The following is an 18410-nucleotide window of genomic DNA, read 5'->3' on the forward strand; positions in this document are numbered from 1 at the left end:
GCTGACATCTGCACCACCAGCCACCGGCCACGGGCCAGCCTCCGCGCCAGCCCTTGCCCATGCAGCGTCTCATCCGGCGCTCCCAGATCTGGGAGCTGCGGAGTCTGATGCCTGTTTTACCAACAAGGAGGCTGAGGCTCAGACAGGCAAGTGGTTTATCCAAGATCAGCAGTTAGGGAGTGATAGATCCAGTATTCCCAGTCAGGGGGCCAGAGGAACAGCTTATCCTGGGCTGACATCTTAGGGCCCCGCCCTTCCTGACCATTCTAGTCACCCTCATCCCGGCCACGAGAGCCTCCCTGCAGCTCCTGGGCATCTCTCTCCAGCACAGCCATGACACTGAACCGCAGCTGCCTGTGCGGGGCTCTGCGTCCCACGCCAGACAGTGAGAGCCTTGACAGGCAGGGCACTGGCAGGTAGTGGCACTCGAGGAATACTGAGGGCAGAAGAGAAGCAAGTCTTATAGACCTGGGCTCTCAGGACACTGCAAGAGTGATGTAGCCTAAGGGCTCTAGAATATGGAGAGGGCAAGGGGAGCAGAGAGTTGCTACTTGTGAAGAGGCAGGAGAGTCTAGTGGCTAAATGTATGAGCCTGAACCCAGGCTTGTTTGAATCTCAGCTCTACTAAGAACTTGCACATGCCTCTGGGCAAGCTTCTTGGCCTCCCTTAGGCTCCCCTAAGTTTCCTTATATCTGAATCTTATACAATAGCGGGGTTACCAGTCAACAGGAATGCACCAGTAGGGCCACACTGGTTGTTAAAAAATATGAAACACTTCCTTATACTAGGCAAGTCAGGGCTTCTTTGAGCCCTCATATGCTCCCCCTGGCACCCTGGCCACCTGGGCCCTTCCTCTGGGTCCCCCTATAATCCAGCAGCCACAGAGTTAATGTCTGGCATTACCGGGGTGGGGCCGGGGTGGGGGGCAGGACTCCTCCAGCTCTGCAGCCTATAAGGTTGTCAAATATTTTGCACATTGAATCTTATCTCATTGTGAGGGTGAAATGGGTTTACACAAAGCACTCAGCTCAGCTGGCAAACAGTGAGCGCTCAACAAATGTGCAACACGGTTACTGCTGATCTCCAGTGTCTCAGACGTGTCTGTGAGTGTTAAATGGTCCCCCACAGGTCCTCAGGACGAAGGTGCTTGACTGATCTGCAGAGTGCATGGCCTTGATTAGAGTTTCGGGGGCTGAGTGCTTCCTTCCAGGGAGCCCAAACCTGTAGCCAGGCCCTTGGTGGTCCCCAAGCTACGGGCTGAGGGACCTCAGAAAGGTCTGGCGTGCCAAGCAGGGAGACCTGGCCCTGGTGGCACTCCTGGGAGCCCAGTGGGGCCCCTGATGGAGGCAGCAGGAGCAACAGCCGCCTCTTCACACTGCCTGCAGAGCAGCAAGCACACCCTCCCGGGTGGGCAGTGTCAGGCAGCACAGGCACGGCTGAGGAAGGCCACCCCCCATGGCTGCTGCCATACACCAGCAGGGGCAGCACCAGCACGGGCCAGCCTCCCTCCCTCCCCCTGACAGACACTGCTGCCTTCCGGGCTGTCGTAACCCTCTTCTCCGGGTGCTGCAGTCAGAGGCAGGACGACAGGGAAGCCATGGCCCGAATGCTGCAGCAACCCCTCGACACCACGTGGCCATCGAGGCCCTGGGGGAGCATTGAGACAGTAAAGCAGCAGCTACACCCATGGCAACTCCAGGACGACACCTCCTAGGGACACCGAGACTCCATGACAAAACCAAATCCTCCAAGGGAAAACGTCTCAGCTCCTGTAACAACGGAATCCCATGGCAATGCCCGGGGCATGGCAGCTGGAACAGTCAGTGGCAGGACAAAGGATCAGGAGAAGATGAAGACTTGGGCGTAGGGTAAGAGGCACCCTCACCCCCAGAGCTGCCGCTAATCAGGGGGACAACCTCTGGGCGTGGAGGCATCCTCTCCCTCGGTCCCTCGCACGTGGACACTGCGAGAGCAATCCGCCCTTGAGCAAACACATGCGGAACTGGGGAGGCCGCGGGCTGGCTGATCTCATCAGTCACAACCTCTCGAAGGACCAGTGGACACAGGACTCTTTTGCGGGATCTTCTGGGGGCGAACCCTGATTGTTCTCCTCCATTCAAATGTCTGCCCAGAGCCTAAGTGGGTCCCAGTGACTCCACATCGGCTCAGCCATGGTCCCAGCCCAACCTGCCTCTCCGCCCTCATCCCCTCCCTCACCTCCTTTCCCACCTCTCCTCCAGCCGGACAGGACTCCTGACCACCGCCATCGAGCCCACGTTTACCTCTCCCTTCCTTTTCTAGTCTTCCCTCTCTCTACTGCCGGGATCCCACTCCTCTTTCAAAATGCATGTCACTCTGGAGCACAGGCCCCTCCCCACCCCCCTCACTGCCCCCACACAGCCCACGCACTGAGAGCCAGGTCTGGGCGGCTCTGCCCTCCTCGGCAGCCTTTCTAACTTGTCACAGTAAGCGACATTCTGCCCTGTACTGCAATGAGCATGGATACTTCTCATCTAGCCTTTCAGGAACGGGCAGGCAGGGCCCAAAGCCTCAGTCTCAGGAGGCAAAGTTCAAATCCTAGGTCTGTCGTTCACTTGCCTTACTAGTTTTGGGCAGATGACTTGTATTTCTGCCTCGGTTTCCTCATCTGAAGTACCAGGATCACAGGATTACTGTAAGCATTAAGAGACTGCTTATACATAAGAAGAACAATGCCTCTCATACACCAAGTGATGATAAATGCTAGTTTTAATTATCGGATTGTTGCATTCTCAAGCTTTACTTCCCATCCCAGAGCTCCTACGAGGCAGCTCCTCAGTGTAGGGATGTTGGAATCCTAGGCCCATGGCAGCTTAGGGACCCTGCAGAGAGAAGGCAGGGCCTCCTGGGTGGCTGCCAGCTTCCCCAAAAGAGAAGGGCTTGTTTAGTGGGTCACCAAGGGCAAAAGGAGCCCGTGTCCTCAGGGTCTGAGGAGCAATCAGCACTTGCAGTGCTTTTCTGGGAAGGAAGCCAAGGAGTCTGAACCCCTGCAGTCTCTGCCTGGGGGTCTGTTTGGGGGAAGTTGTTCCACCACGGTCATATTTCAGGCTCTTTTAAACCTGCCCGGCTCTTGCAAACATGCACACAAATGCGCCTTTAGTATGTGCATATGTGCTGGAGACCAGTGCGTGTGTGTTTATCCGCACGGAGCCGTGTGAACACATACCATCCATTGCACAACCGGTGTTCACACCCTGACACCCAACCTTGCCCAAGTTATGGGGGCGTGTGTCGTGCCACACAACCTAGCAACCCAATACCTCTCATGTAACACTTGCCTGCTTCTTGCTCCCTCAGCATTCACTGTCTTCCTACTCAGCCCAAGGTCACAGTTTACAACCCCGGTTCTCCACGGAAACAACTGGAGCTTATGACACTCAGACTCACAGACCAGACCACACCCAACAGCAACACCAAAACTGGATAACCTCCGAGACACCTCTGGGATTCCACAGGGACGAACAGGGGAGCGCGGACAGCACAGCAGGGCTTGGGTCTGCGCTAGGTTTCCGCCTGTCCCCCCACAGGAGTGAGTACCCTGAGCGTCCCAGAGCAAGAGCTGCTGCACGGAAACTAGAAGATGCTGTGGAGAAACTGCCCACTCCAGTGGCCCCGAAATGTATCATTGAGATGTCTAAAATAGATTTCAGGACGGCTCTGGCCAAGGCCTAGCCCTGCCGAGCCTGGCTGCCGTGCTGAGGTTTGGCTGGAGCTCGACTGGAGAAGTGTGTTTCAAACACGCGACGTCCAACAGCGCTGGCAGCACGAGCCTGGGAACCGCTGGAGCCAGAGCTCGTGGGGTGAACCTGTAACCTGCAGGTGGGGTATGTTCCATGTCTCCCACCCCACCTCACACCAGAACGGGCTTGAAGGGACCCCCATTAGGTCCACATTCTCCCCTAATGGGAGCTTCCCAACGCTGCAATTTGCCCCTCCACATGCCAAAGGCGTAAGGTCTGGTAAAAAAAAAAAAGAAAAGAGGTGCTTATAAAAGATGAAAAGCTCCCTTCCCCAGCCCGCTAAGGCACACACTGCTGCACCCACACTGGATAGTCACGTTGGACGTGCCCTTGGCACAACTCCGTTCCTCCCGCAGTCTCCAGCTGGGAGATATAAACAGTTCCTGGGGCATCTTCCAGTCTGCACCTTGATCTCTGTTGGTCAGAAGTAAACAGAGACCTGTGTTCACTGAACACGATGGAACTGAACCCAGAAGGCTCTGGTGTCCTGCTTCCTGCAAGGGGCCCAGTCCCCAGAAGCAGCAGTGTGGGGGAAGGTGTGGGAGGTGGGTGACCGGGCGTCCCACGGGCTCCTATCAGAGGGAACCTGCCCACGCTGAGCTGGGCCTGGCCCCCTGGCCCTTCCCCTGCATGAGAGAGAAGGCTGCAGGCTCCAGGGACATCAAACACATCTGGGTAATCCAAACAGGGTGTGTGGGGGGAGGTCAGCCAGCGTGAATGAGAAACATGTGGTGTCGTTTCCCCTCTGCTGGCTGGCTAGCGCGAGGCTTTGGGGAGCAGCGCTTCCTGGCTGGGCCAGGATAAAACACAGCCAGGTGCCGTGGGTTCCCAGCAGAGTCACTGTGAGACGCAGACCTTACAAGGAGGTGGGGGTGCGGTCTAGGTGGGGAGCTGGACTCCACTGGGCCCAGGAGTCGGGGTGAACACCTATCAGGTCTCGTTCCAAAAGACAAGACAAATGGAAGAAAAATGAAAAGAGAGGGCAAAGGGAGAAAAGATGAAACGGAGCTCGGATAGGTGTCTGACCTCAAATATAAGAAAAAGGACTCTGTGAAAGGCAGGCTAGCTTAATCCGTAAGGATCTAGGCAGCAAATCTGGATCCATGGGTGGAAATTTGCAGAAGACAGAATTCTGGCTCAACAGAAAAAAAGATAATTCTAATAATGAGTACTTTCCAGGAAAATAAGGTAGTGAGCCCTCTGTCACTAGGAGTGTGTAAACAAAACACCCACCTGTCTATGACGCTATAGAGGGATTAATTTTGGCTTCAGGTGGGTGGCTCAACTAGACTAGACAATTTCATTCTGGGGTTCTATGAAATCCCAGGAAAGGGTGAGGGAGGCAGAGCGCTCTGTAGAGAGAAAGGCTCCCTTTCTTCCTCTGGCTGTTGGGAAGACACTGCAGTGAGCTGCAGCAGGGGCAGAACAGCAGGGTGCTGGGCTGCAGGTATGGACCCCAAGGGCTCTACTCCACCTGGTCAGTGTAGCACTGGCTCTCCTTTGAGCCCCAGGGAGCAATCTACACCTTTAGCCCTTAGGGTTGGAGGCTGTGCCGTGTGGGTATGTGTTTGCTGCAGAGAAGGGTGAGAGTGGAGGTTAGCAGAAGAAGAAGGCTCTGGTGTTGGCAGCCTGGGGAGGCGGGCAGGTCACAGAGGCTGGGTGGTTGTTGCCACAGTATCACACTGGGTGGGGTGAGCTGTGGGGGCAGGAGTGGGGGATTAAGAGGGAAGTGTCAGGAAACATCCCAGGATTGTCCTGTTACCCATTCAGTCCAGGTCTAGAAGGGGCCTGTGGCCTGGGGCTAGAGCCACCAGAGATTTACATGGCCCTGGGTTGGTTTATGCTTCAGGGAACTAGAGAAGCTCTGGGTATTTCTGCTCCATCGGTACCTTCTCCCCGGAACAGAGGACCTGCCCCCAAGACCTCCTCATCCACCCTTGCATCACTCTCAGGAGCAGAGTGGCAGGCCAGCTTCGGAGGACAGCGCTGGCTGCAGCAATCTGAACAAGGCAATGCCCAAAGGAGAGGAACAGGGCGTGGGTGGGGCCCAAGCCTCACCTTGGAAACATTCTGAACACTGATGGTGGGGAGCACGGCAAGAAAAGAAATGCTCTCCTCAGCGCTAACCTGGAGAAAGGCAGGAGGCCTCAGGGCTCACAGGTGCTGCGCCAGTTCCTTCCCCACACGCGTACACGCTCACCTGCAGGCCCCGCCCCTTGCCTGGACTTTCCTTCAGCCTGGGATTCCACAAGCCTCCAGCGCTACTGCTGCTGCTGCTGCCCCAGGAAAGGGCGGAAGTGAGCTTTGTCCTCCCTCTCCTGCTAGGCCCGGGGTGTGGAGCTTCCAACACAGGGCACAGGATGAGCTTGCTCCTATCTCCCAACCGCTCTGGGCAGCGGTTCTGCAGCCCTTCTTTGGAGAACTCACACTATCTCCTCTACCCACCCTGCCCCCCAGTGCACTGAATAAAAAGGAAAAAAAAACTGTTGGTGAAGACATTTCTTTCCCCCCACTCCTCAAAGCTTCCCAGAACCATTCTCTGGAGTGACTCCCTCCCACCCACCCCCAAAACCCCACAGCAACCACTGGCTTAGAATCGAACAGCTTCCTGCCTTTCTTCCTCATTTCTGCTTGGCCGGAGCTGCTGAGGGCCTAACTGTTGTCATGGCAACCCCTGAGCGGGTCCAGACACCTTCCCTGAGAAAGCGGGACCAGGAACTCCAGGTTCCTGGGCTCTTTTACACCCTGACCCTGGGCAGTTTTAGCTGTCCCACTCTGTTCCCTTTTCCTGGAGGGTTGAAGGGGGAAACCTGAACATTTGGGGAGTCAACAGACTGATTTTTGCTTTGAGAGCCTTAGGCCCAGGGCTCATGAAGTGGGAAGAGTGTGGTTTGGGATGTTATCGTACAGACGGTCCCTGACTTCCGATTTTTCAACTTTACGGTGATGCAAAAGCAATGCACATTCGATAGAAACTGTACTTTTGAGTATTCACACAACCATTCTGTTTTTCACTTTCAGTACAGTACTCAGTAAGTTACAAGAGGTATTCCACACTTTATTATAAAATAGACCTTGTGTTAGATGATTTTGCTCAACTGGAGGCTAATGTAAGATTCTGAGCACGTTTAATGTAGGCTGGGCTAAGCTATGATGTTGGATAGGTTAGGTGTGTTAAACGCATTTTGACTTATGGTATGTTCAGGTTATAATGGGTTTATCAGGATGTAACCCCATTACAAGCCAAGGTGCATCTGAATTTCATTGCTCTGTATTAATACAGGCGCCCTTTAAGCCACCTGAGACATTTTCAAGGTCTGATCACCTTCATCTGCACCCTCTTCCCACCCTACAAGGTAAGGGTGAGCCATGGGAGGGTCTCTTCCACTAGCAAATGGGGAAGTGAGTCCCAGAGGAGATCACAGAGCTTAGAACTTCTGGACAGGGAACTCAGGAACGCAGCCTCCAGCTCAGCCCCAGACCCAAGCCAAGGGCAGCCGTTCATCTGGGAGCCAAAGTGCCTTATGTGGCTACTGGGCCAGGGTCCATTCTCCCTTGGGACCCAGCCAGCCTCAGTCTTCAAAGTTTCTAGGGTTCCCCCAGTGGGACCCCAGTTACTTGGCAGCTTCCAAGGTTAGGGAAGAGACAGGGAATCTGCCTAGACCATCTGGGGCTCCAGCTGATTTCTGGGAAGGGGATGATCGGGTTTCAGTTCTTCCCCTTTATTCCAGAAAGGTTCTGATTTGCGACTTCCTCATTCTCACCCCCACTCCCTGCCTCAGAAATTGGCTATGGGATGGTACTTGGGCGTGAGAATAACTGTACACCGAGCCTCGCAAGTGAGACAAATACCCAGTGTCTTCAGCTGCCACCCTGAAACATCCAGGCAGCCATTCTTCTCCCCAGAGGCCACCCTGCTCTCCACCAAGGCCCTGTCCTGACACCTGGAACACCTTCATGGGCTCTGGGAGGCTGATCCCCTCTGTTGTCCCCTCGCCCCTCCCCCAGGCAGTCTGCCCCCCACCCAGACCTTCACACAAGAGAAAAGCATTGCTTGGTGGGTGCCAGCCCCACCTCCCCTCCTCACCACCATTAGAGGCCAAGCCCTGCCCTCCTAGGGCCTGAACCAACACCCAACACCGCCCCTTTGGGTCCTCTCAGCTGGAGACAGTCCAGCAAGTTTGGCAGAGCCTCCACCCCTCTTCCCCCACCAGAGAGCTAAGCCCTGCAGCCACTCGTGGGGTCATCAGGGCAGCTCTGGTGGCCCATGCCCAGCAGACACAGCCCTGGTCAGGCCCCTCATTACCTGCTGACTCTCCCTCCCTCAATCAGGCCTCCTAGGAAGAGCCATGGCCTAGCACTCGGGAGACACAAGCACACTCTCCCTCCCACCAGGATCTCAGAGATGACTGCAGGCCTCTGCACTTCCCCACCTGGGGAGTGGACGAGGTGTCCTGTGCTCACCTCCAAGGTTGCTGAAGGGCTCTGTGTAGTGTGCTTTGAGAAGTGTCCAGTGCTGAGCTGGAATAAGGGCTCAGCTTCTCCCCTCCTGCCCTTCTCCCCGCCCCCAGCCAGCTCAGGACTATTTGTCAGGGTTACTGTGGTCGTCACCTCCTGAGATGGGCAGCCATCTCCCCGGGCAGTGTGGGGACTTCCAGGTCTGGGGAGGCCCAGATTAGCTAAGTCATCCCAAGCAGGTAAAGCCCCGACCTTGAAAACAAACCAGTGCCCTCTGGTATTCTGTGCCTGACACTCCCCCCACCCAGTCAGTCTCTCTCTGAAACACACACACACACACACACACACACACACACACACACACCCCTGCTTCTCCTACCCTCCTCTCAGTCCCTCAGCAGGCCTCCCCTTTTCAGTTCCTCTCCACTGTATCGTCAGGTTTCATTCTTCCTGTAACCCTCTTTAGTGTTTGGAATGTATTTATTTTTTCCTTTATTTCTGTCTTGCCCCATTAGACTGTAAGCTCCTTGAGGACGGGGCCTCTGAACGGCTCAACCCAGCACTGAGCACAGGGGGGGCACAGTCCCTTTGCAGAGTGAGGCTGCCCAGTCCACTTCAACACCACCCACCCAGCCCCGCTTTGAGGAGGGGCGCTCAGAGGGAAGAGGCTGCTCTTCCCTGTTTGCACTTGTCCAGGCTCCTTATTGCCTCTGCAGAGCGCCTCTGCGGCCTGCTGCGTGAGGATAGAGGATCCCTTCTCAGGAGGTCCAAATCCTTGCTTGCCTCTGGTCTGGGGACCCTTATCCTGGTCCACACTGGAGTCTGGGGGCCCGGGGAAGATTGCAGCAGGCCGAATCCGCCTCCTCCCGCTTCTCTTTCCGTTCTCTAGGGCTGCCAGGCGAGCTCCTCCATCCATCCCCACCCGCCAAGCCCGTCACTCCTGTCACTCGGCCTGCAGACCATCGCTCGGTCCCGCCCCTTCACACGCGCGTGGACACGCCCCTTCCCAGCCCCCAGCGGGCGGGCAGCCTGCCGGGTACCCGGGAAGCTCGGGTCCCCTGGCGCCGGGGGACCCACATCCCAGCCACCGCAACAAGCCCGCGCAGCCACGACGGCTCGCCCGGGTTCCAGGCCTCTCCGCCCTCCTCCCGTGGCCCCAGCACGACCCGTGCCGGCTCCAGAGCCCTGGCAGCCTTGCGTCCAGCACGTCCCCAACCTAACCCTCTCTTAGGGCAGGGGTTCTCCAGGGAAAGCAAGCGCAGTTCCGGGGCCCGCTCCGGGTTTTTCGCATGGACTCTTCAGACTCAGAGAACAATGGAGCAGCTCTCTGTGCTTCCTCTACCCGAGCAAGCTTTGTTCCTCCCTTCCCGCCTGCTCCGCTTCCATTAGCCAAAGGGCAAACGCTTCCCGGTCAACTGGGAGTCTCGTAGCAAAAGTCCAGACCTTTCCACACGCCCTAAAGACCTGGGGGACTGGGGGTTGGAGACAGAGCCAAGGCCAAGGTGTAGGACGCATCCAGATGCTCGCAGCTGGCAGCCGGCCCGCCGGGCCCCTGGCCCCAGACGCTTCTCTTGCCAGAACCCCCACACCCGGGAAATCCGACTCGCGCTCCCACCCGGGATCCACAGAGGAAGTGGAGCCTCAGCTGTGTTCCAGGCCCGCCAGCTCTCACATCTGCTCTCCCACATCTGTCCTCTAGATCCGGCTCTCACCGGACGCTCCCCGAGCAATGCTGGATGCTCTCTTGTCCAGCGCAGACCACACCACAACCAAGGTGTCCACCAGCCCCAGATTTTGCCATACTGGGACTGGGGGGCTTTAAAAAGAAGCTAATGGGCTCTATTTCTGAGAACCTATGACCCCCACCCATTGTCCAGCCTCATCCCAGGCAGGCCAGAGCAGAGCCTGGGCTCCCGCCCGGCAACACCTTTAAGATGCAGTTTAGCCATGCGCATCTGGAGGTGGGCCAGCTCTGCACATCTGGGCGCAATGCCCCTGACAACCTGACCCGTGATCAGCAGAGCCTACAGGAAGGGGGAAGGGGGGGAGCTCCGCTTTCCCCACACCTTCCCCAGCAGCAGGCCCGGAGAAAGCCAGGGGCGGGGTGGGGCGGGGCGGCAGGACTCACCCAGCATCTGGCTGAAGAGCAGCTGCTCCAGGTCGCCCAGCACCGTCACCACGAGCTCTGGGTCCACCTTGAGGAAGGCGCGCTCCTCCTGGCCCTTGGCGGAGGGCACGGGCCCGGCGGAGCCCTTTTGCGCCTTGGCCTTGCTGGAGAGCAGCTCATCATCCGATTTGCCGTCGTCGCTCACGGCCGCCTCAGGCGCCTTGCTGAGCGGCTTGACCTCCGCGTAGGGTCCTCGGGGGATCCGGCTCGGCTTTCCCAGGCTGGGCGCGAGCGGAGCGAGGGGGGTCTTGGCGCCGGTGGCCGGGCCGCCCTTGGGCTGGAAAAGCGAGTGCTCTGACTTGGACAGCGTCTTGGACATCAGCGGAGCCTCACGGCCCTTGGACCCCACCTTGCCCAAGCCCTTGGGCGCCTTGGCCATGTCGTCGCTCCACTCGGGTTCATAGAGCTGCAGCTTTTTCTCGGAGTCTGTGAGGAACGAGAGGTTGGTGAGCGACTTCTGCTTGCGCAGGTTGGAGGCGGGCGGCCCGCCGGGGACACGGCTGTCCACGCTGCCGGACTTGAAGACCTTCAGCTCAGCCGCGCTGGCCTTGGCCATGCTGCCGCCGCCACCCGGCGCCTTGGCGCGCTTGGGCAGCATGCCTTTGCCGTCCGCCGCTGCCGCCTTCCTGCCGGCGCCCCGCGGCTCGTCCGCGCCCTCGTCCCCGCCGCCGCTCAGCTCCTCCTCGGGCTGCGCGCTCTTGACGCCGCTGCCCAGCATTCTGCCCGCAAGGAGCGCATGGACGATCCGCGCGTCTGCAGGCACGGGAGGGGTGCGGGGGGCGGGAGCGCGGGGAGGAGGAGCGGGGGAGAGGGGGGAGAGAAAGGACGGAAGAAACCGGGGAAGAAGGGGAGAGGAAGGGGGAGGGAGCGAGGGAGGAGGGAGGGAGGCAAGCCGAGGGGGCAGGGGAAAGAAACGCAAGGAAGGAAGCCGGGGAAAAAGGAAAGAGCACGGAAACCGTGGAGCGATGGGGCGGGGTCGGAGGAAAAGGGGCGGAGCGGGGAAGATACAAATTAAAATTTAAAAATCAATCGGGGGAAGGATGGAAGGATGGAAGCCCGGCGGCTCCGTCCTGGCCCCCGCCCGCCCGGCTGTCAGCGCTGTGGGCAGCCCATGCCGGGCAGCGCCCTGGCCGCGCCCGCCCGCCGGCAGAGCAGAGGCTGCGGGCTGCAGCTCGGAGCGCGGGAGGAGGGAAGGGGAAGGCGGGCAGCAAACAGGAGGAGGGGAGGAGTGTGCGCAAGGGGAGGGAGGTGGGGGAGAGAGCGTGTGTGTCTATTTCTGGCTCGCGAGGGGGAGGTATCTGCGTGCGGAGCTCCAGGGGCGGGTGAGTGGGGGTGGGTTCTCTGGTTCTCCCAGGGCACGGGTGGCCCCCTGCCCCGTCCGGGTGAAAGCCCTGCTGAGATGTTGGGGTGCAGGTAAAAGGGACTGAGAGAGCGCGGCTGGGTGAGGGAGGGAGAGTGGGGCTGTGGGGCCCAGGGGAGCTCTTGGGAGAGGGGTGGGGACGTGATACCCAGGTTGCTAGTTCCCCACCGGCAACCCCAAATCACTGCTGGTTTTGCCCCAGGAAACTCCCAGTCCCACCCTACTTCAGTCTCTGAGGCCCCAGGTTGCCCTCCCGAGCCCAGGAGGTACGGGATAGGGGGTAGGACACCGGTGGCTTGGAGAGAGAGGGCCCCAAGTTGGGATCAGGAGACTGAGTTCCTATTCCAATTGACCGCATGACCTTGTCGAAGTCACTGAACCCCTGTCTTCTCCTAGGGTGGTTATAATACCAGCTTCATGAGTCAAAGGGCTTTGGAACTGTAAAGCCCTATGTCAAAGGAGGAGGCTTAGCACTGGGTCCCTTGTCTGCCAGAGCTAAAGCAGGGCTGGAAAGCAATTGAAAAGATGTTTCCCTAGACCTTCCCCCTTCCTGCCAACCTGGTCCCAGGGCAGCGAGAGAGGGTAGAGGGGAGCAAAAGCCAGACGGAGTGGGCAGCAGTTTGCCCAGGACTGTACCTCAGTCGAGGGGACACTGCCTATCCTCCCAAGGCCCCCCAGGTCAGGGCCAGGCTGCCTGAGACGAAAGGCTCTTGGAAGAGATGGGGGACAGGAGAAAGTGGAGGGGAATTCTCTGAAAGCAAAGCTTGCTCCCCTCCCCGGGGGACAGGGCTCAGATGGAGCCACACACTGAAAACTGTAAATCCCCAAGAACTTTTTGCCAGAATGCGCTACCATCAGATCCGCCCCCCCACCCCGCAACCCTGTCCCCAGCTTCCAACTCTCTACCTCCCTCCTCTCCTTCCCGTAGAATCTGAAGAACGTGTGTCTGAGTCTCATGGTTCACTCGCTCTCCTAGCACCAATCATCACAGCCTGCCTGGTGTGAGAGGTATTTGTGTATGTGTCTGTCTCCCCCACCAGCAAGGGAGTTCTCCCCGCGCAGAACTGTGTCTCTCAGCACCTTGCATGAAGCAGGCGTCGCAACTGTGTTGGTTAAATGGATGTGGAGGCCTGAGCCTTGTATACTGGGTCTGTACCTTGCATGACGCCTGGGTCCTGGTGGTATCCCAGGACTCTGCCTTACACGACCCCTGGGCTGCACTGAGAAACCATAAAGTCTGCAAGGACAGGGATCTTAGCAGAGAAGACGTGCTTATCACAGTACGGAGAACATGGAGTTCTCAAGAAGAGAGGTGTTTGGTCAGAAGCATGGACCCTCGGCTGGGCCTTGGAGATACAAGGAAAGATGGAGATTCTGCCCTCAAGGAACTCGAATGTCTGGCAGGGAATACAAGATAGACAGTACAAGACGTGGGGAAATAATAATCCTGTCCCTGTGAAAAAGCAATGTCACACACACCAACACATTCATCACAGGTAGACAGACAGGTGTGTGTATTCTAACTGTAGGGATGACAAGGGGCACTGCCTTACAGGAGTAGAGGAAAGGAGTGGGGTGCAAAGATTCGCCAGAAGGCCCTGTGGCAGAGGGCACAATGCAGACTGGTGCAGAGGCCTGTGCCCAGCACTTAGGAAGCTCAGGGTAGAGGGTCGTGATTCCAGATAGGAAGTGACATGCAATGAGGAACTGCTTAAAGGCATGTGAGTGGTATCATGCCAGAACTTGGCCAGGGCACAGAGCGGGGGGCCAATCATGGGATTCCCTCTCTGGGTTCACATGAGGTGTTCATGCTCATGCCCAAACACGGGATCCCAGCCGCTCAAGCAAGGGACCAAGCCTCACCTTTGGTGCCAAATCTTTGAGTAAGCACGACCACGCCCTTGTCCCCCATCCCACAGGTCACTTGTAATGAAGGTGCAAAGCATCATTTCTACACTCCTCCTCCTTACTCATTGGTCATTCTCTAATCTACACAAGATGCCCCTAATTCAGTCACGTGCGAACCCCGCCCTTCCTAAAAATAGCTACTTAAATATCTGAGGATAGCTATCCTCTCACGTACCAGGTTGGGATCATTCTTGCTTATTGTCTCTGTGTTCTCTTCCTGCATGTAAATTCAGCTCATCCTTAGCTGACACAGGAAAATTAACTGGTTACCATCCTGGCTGCGAAACCCTATTTCCACTGTGACCCATTTCACCCGGTATATACTGCTGTGGGCAAACCTGGTGCTCCCTCCCGTGGTTTGATTTGGCCCCTCGTCTCTGGTACCTGTGTCTATAGGTTAGCTCCTCTCAAATTCTTTACAGTTGCTACGCAACACTGATCCACTTGTTGCTCTGTCCACCTGCACGTCCTTGTCCCTGGATACCCACTGCCCTGGGACTTGACCTTCTCCCTTCCTGGTTATCTCAGGCCCCCATGTGAGCTGGGTTTCAGCTGGGTTCTCTCCCCTCTCTTTATTTCTCTTTGTTCCTCTGTACCTTTTCTCGTGGGATATCACATTCCCCAAATCCCAAGTCCTTTTGCTGACTTCAATAAACAGGCCTGAAAATTTGAGGAGAAAACAGAGTTGTCCAGGAGAGGCACAGCCTCCTCCCCACCATCTAAACCTAGTGCTCCACCCTCCCTCCTGCATGAAATGTCACCTGTCGGTTTATGAGATGGAAAACACTTTCTGTGCGCATCTTGTGAGTTTATTCAGTGCTGAGCCCATGGAGTGCCCGTCCTCCCTCTGCCCCTGCAATACTGCCCACCTTCACACTGTCATTATTTAAAGGGACTTTCCATGGCCAGGTAGGTAGTCCCTTTAAACAGTCATCGGGCCAGGCACAGTGGCTCACCCCTGTAATCCTAGCACTGTGGGAGGCCGAGGCAGGAGGATCACTTGAGCCCAGGAATTTGAGGCTACAGTGAGCTATGATGACGCCACTGCACTCTAGCAGAGTGACAGTGAGATCCTGTCTCAAAAAAAAAAAAAAATTGTCATTGGGCATCCAGGAACTTTCCAATGCTCCCTAATGCGACCTGTCCCTCTATCTGCCTCTTTCTGGATTCCTTTCACATCCCCTGAGTTTCCCACTATCCTCTACTGCAGTGGGAGAGCTCTGCTACCGTGGCAACAGCCATTCCAGCATCAGTTGATGAAGCCAATACGTACAGAATGTTTTCTCAAGTGATTCCTAAAAAGAGAGGGACCTGTCCTGTGACATCATCCCCAAACCCAGCCCTGAGTCCCTCCCACTCAGCCACTTTCCCCTTTCCCACCCTGCAAGGCCGACAGCCTGTGAAGTGCCCGCTGAAGAGAGATCCTGCAATCGGCGGTCAGCAGAGGGGCTGTGTGATGAGCGCGAGGCCTGGCTGGGCAGGCAGTGGGTGGGTGAGGTCAGTAACCTGTCTAAGAGGGTCCTGCCCAGTTTCTAAAGGGGAAGTGGGGAAAGAGGCTGGTTTGCAATCATGAAAGTCCCCAATCCCCAGCACCCCAAAGGCTCATCACCCCACTCCTCTCTCTCTAAAGGCATTGGCAGTTTCTGGGATGGAGACAGGATGAGTGATTTGACCACATCTGTTGACCAATAACTTAAAGCAATTTGAGGAATGAGGATACAGGCACATAGCCAAGGAAAGGCGTGCTGTGTGATTTTACATTCTCACATCCTGTGATTAGAAACGGATGTATCCGAGGGGGTCTGTGGGGGGTCTGGGGGCTCTGCCTGCTGGGACTGGGTTAGGAGAGCTGGTGGGGGCAGTGGAAGAGAAGAGAGGGTGGGAAGGAGGGCTAGGCTGCCTCCACCCTGCTGACCTTGAAAAGTGACCTTGGAAGAAGGGAGGATCTGAGGGACGGAGCAGTGGGCGGTGAGTTCACACTTGGCTCCTGCCAGGGCTAAGGGCACAGCAGGGAGTAGGGGAGGCTTTTCTTGATTTCTGTGCCCACAGTGAGGATCTGGAGAGCAAGGGGTAGGAGCCCAGCCACACGGCTCTGCAAGCTGAGCATGCCCACCCTGGGCTAACATGGAGTTGTCACCAGCCTAAATGAGTAACAAGTACTTCTATAAGTTTTCCCTGCTGAGACCCCTAAGAAGAAGTCTCTTCATCACCTCCCTAGCAGATTCCGACACCTCTGCCTTTGTGGAAAACCCTCCAACCATCGTTCCCCACTTCCTTCTGCCCTTTTCTCCACCATGTCATTCCCCCATGTCATTCTACCTATCAGCAGGGACCCAAAACATGGGCAAGGCCAGGCCAGAAGTTGCTGAAATCGCTGATGCCTGAGCACAGAGTCTTGTGTGCATCCGGCCAGCGAGCTCCCATCACTCGTGCCTTGCTCAGCGCTAGCTGTGGTGGGTGCTGGAGGATACAGCAGAGAACGAACGGACCAAAATACTTGTACTCATGGAACTTGCCTTCTAATGGGAGGGACAGACAGTAAATTCGATAGAAACGCTAGCTACTAAAAAGTGCTAGGAGAAAAAAACAAAGTGTAAAAGAGAATATGAGATATCCAGGGGCAGGGGCTGAACTTTCTTTCACTATGGTAACCAAAGAAGGCTTCACTGAGAAGGTGACATCTGAGTAAAGATGTGAAGCAAAAGAAGGCGCAGTCCCCACGGATATCTGGGGGAAGAGATTTCCAGGCAGAAGGCGCAGCCTGCCGGAGAGCAGATGCCCTCGGGGAGCGTGCGCCTGGTATTCTCCAAGGAAAGCGAGGAGACCAGTGAGGCTGGAGAAAAAGGAAGGGCGGGGACAGTGGCCACAGATGAGGTCAGAGGGGTAATGAGAGGCCAGTGCGTGGAGGGCCTTTTAGGTCATTACAGGGACTTGGCTGTTTACTCCCAGCGAGATGGGAGCCATTGGCAGCTTTGGGGCAGAGTGACATGACCTGGCTTGCTCTTCGGCTGCCGTGCGGAAGCACACTGCCGGGCTCATGGGCAGAGGCAGTTGCAATCGTCCAGGTGAGAGATGACGGTGGCTTGGGACTGGGTGATGACCGCTGGCAGCGAGAAGTGGGCAGACTCTGGATATGTTTTGAAGCCATTAGAATTGGCTGATAGGCCAGATGTAGGTGTGTGGGGAAGAGAGGAATCAAGACTGTCCCCAAGGATTTTGGCTTGGACAACTCCAAGATGGGGGGACTTGCCATCAATCAAGATGGCAGGAGCTGGTTTTGGAGAAAAGATTAGAGTCTTCTCTTCTCCCTAGCCCTTCCTGAGGCCAAATGTGCCTCCTCTAGGATGCCTTCCCTGACTGTCCCCACGCAGCTCGCTGCAGCCACCGCCATGCTTTCCTAACACCCAGGGCCGTCATTCATCCTTCGCTCACTGGTGCCTCCCAAGGGGCCATCTTTGGTTGAACTTTTTCTCAAAATTCCAGTACAGCTCTACGCGCACAGTGTGCTCTCAGAAATACTTGGTGAATGACGATGGATCAAATGAATGAATGCGTGACTCGGAGCAGATGTGTGGGGGATTGTAAACAGCAGTGACCTCTTAATACCCCGCGGCGAGAAACGGTGCAGCTGGTGTGTGGAATGGAAGCCAGGCTCCTGGGATGGTGTCCCGGCAACATCTGTCCTCTCTTCTCTGTAGCCCTGGGCCAGAGGGAGGCCAGCTGGCCTTCTCTGTGCCCCTTTGCGGGAAGCTCCAGTCGTCACCACAATGACCTTGGGGCATAGTGGGCTGAGACCCTCTCCTGCACCCAAACCTCTGGTCTGCTCAGAGGCATGGGAAGAGTTTGGCTGCACCTCTGGGAGACGGGGCCAAAAGCGGGCAAGGTGTCCTCACAACCTACGCTCCCTGGCACAGGCAGTAGTCCTAAATCGGACTTGTGCCCCACCCCCACTCCCATAGCAGAAGAAAAGAGGACAGTGGACACAGTGGTCCAACACGGATGCTCTGGTGGCTCACACCTCCAGGGCCTTATCCAGGAAGCCCTCTTAGATTGGCCGAATGCTTCCTACCAGCCCAGCCACTACCTTTGTTTTGCCAGGGCCCTGGTAGTTGAGACACTTCCGTGGACCCTGCAGGGCCACGGTTCACCCTCTCTGGCCCTAGGAGACTCCCTGAGCTCAGGAGTTGGGGAATTTTCTTCTGAGCCACAGGTCAGGTGTGTGGGCTCAGGAGAGAAATATGTTGTCTTCTGGTCTGTTGGGGAAAATGAAGCTGAGCAAACCGAAGGCTGGGAGCAGAGCCAGGGTCATGGGCCTCAGTCTGGCCTCTGGCTCAGCCATCTCAGCGGAGCTTTTAGAAGGGTGGAAATGTCGAGAAATTCTATGCGACACTCCACATTCCTCAGAGCTCACAGCTGCCTGGACACATCTTCCCTACACCAACGGGGCAGGGATGGAGCAGGGGTTAGCCTGCCTGTCATGAGAAAGGACAGGGCAGGGATGAGGCCCTGAGAAGGAAAATGGGTGACCTCTAGTCACACGAGGAAATGGGACCACGGCCTGAAGCCCAGTGTCGCCAGCTGGAGGAGGGGGCTCCCCCAGGCAGGGAGGGGACTTGGGCCCTCCCTTCAGAGGCAGAGTGCTCTGCTACGTAGCCCCAGAGCGAGTAGGACCTGTGGCTGAGGGCTCCTGAGGGGCCTGCTCCAGACCTGGGAGGCGAGGACAGGAGCTGGTACCCA

The 18410-nt window shown here is 56.8% G+C and overlaps 1 protein-coding gene across 1 annotated transcript; it reads right to left on the reverse strand.

Moving 5' to 3' along the window:
• Nucleotides 1-266: 266 nt before the first annotated feature.
• LOC105826940 (neuron navigator 1-like) lies at nt 267-11123 on the reverse strand. The gene is made up of 2 exons (XM_012664955.1): nt 10367-11123; nt 267-436 (listed from the first exon to the last, which is right to left on the reverse strand). The coding sequence occupies exons 1-2, from the start codon at nt 11121-11123 to the stop codon at nt 267-269; spliced, it is 927 nt and encodes a 308-aa protein (XP_012520409.1).
• Between the last annotated feature and the right edge of the window lie 7287 nt (nt 11124-18410).

The sequence above is a fragment of the Propithecus coquereli genome, unplaced genomic scaffold (assembly GCF_000956105.1).
Source record: "Propithecus coquereli isolate 6110/MARCELLA unplaced genomic scaffold, Pcoq_1.0 Scaffold944, whole genome shotgun sequence".
NCBI lineage: Eukaryota > Metazoa > Chordata > Mammalia > Primates > Indriidae > Propithecus > Propithecus coquereli.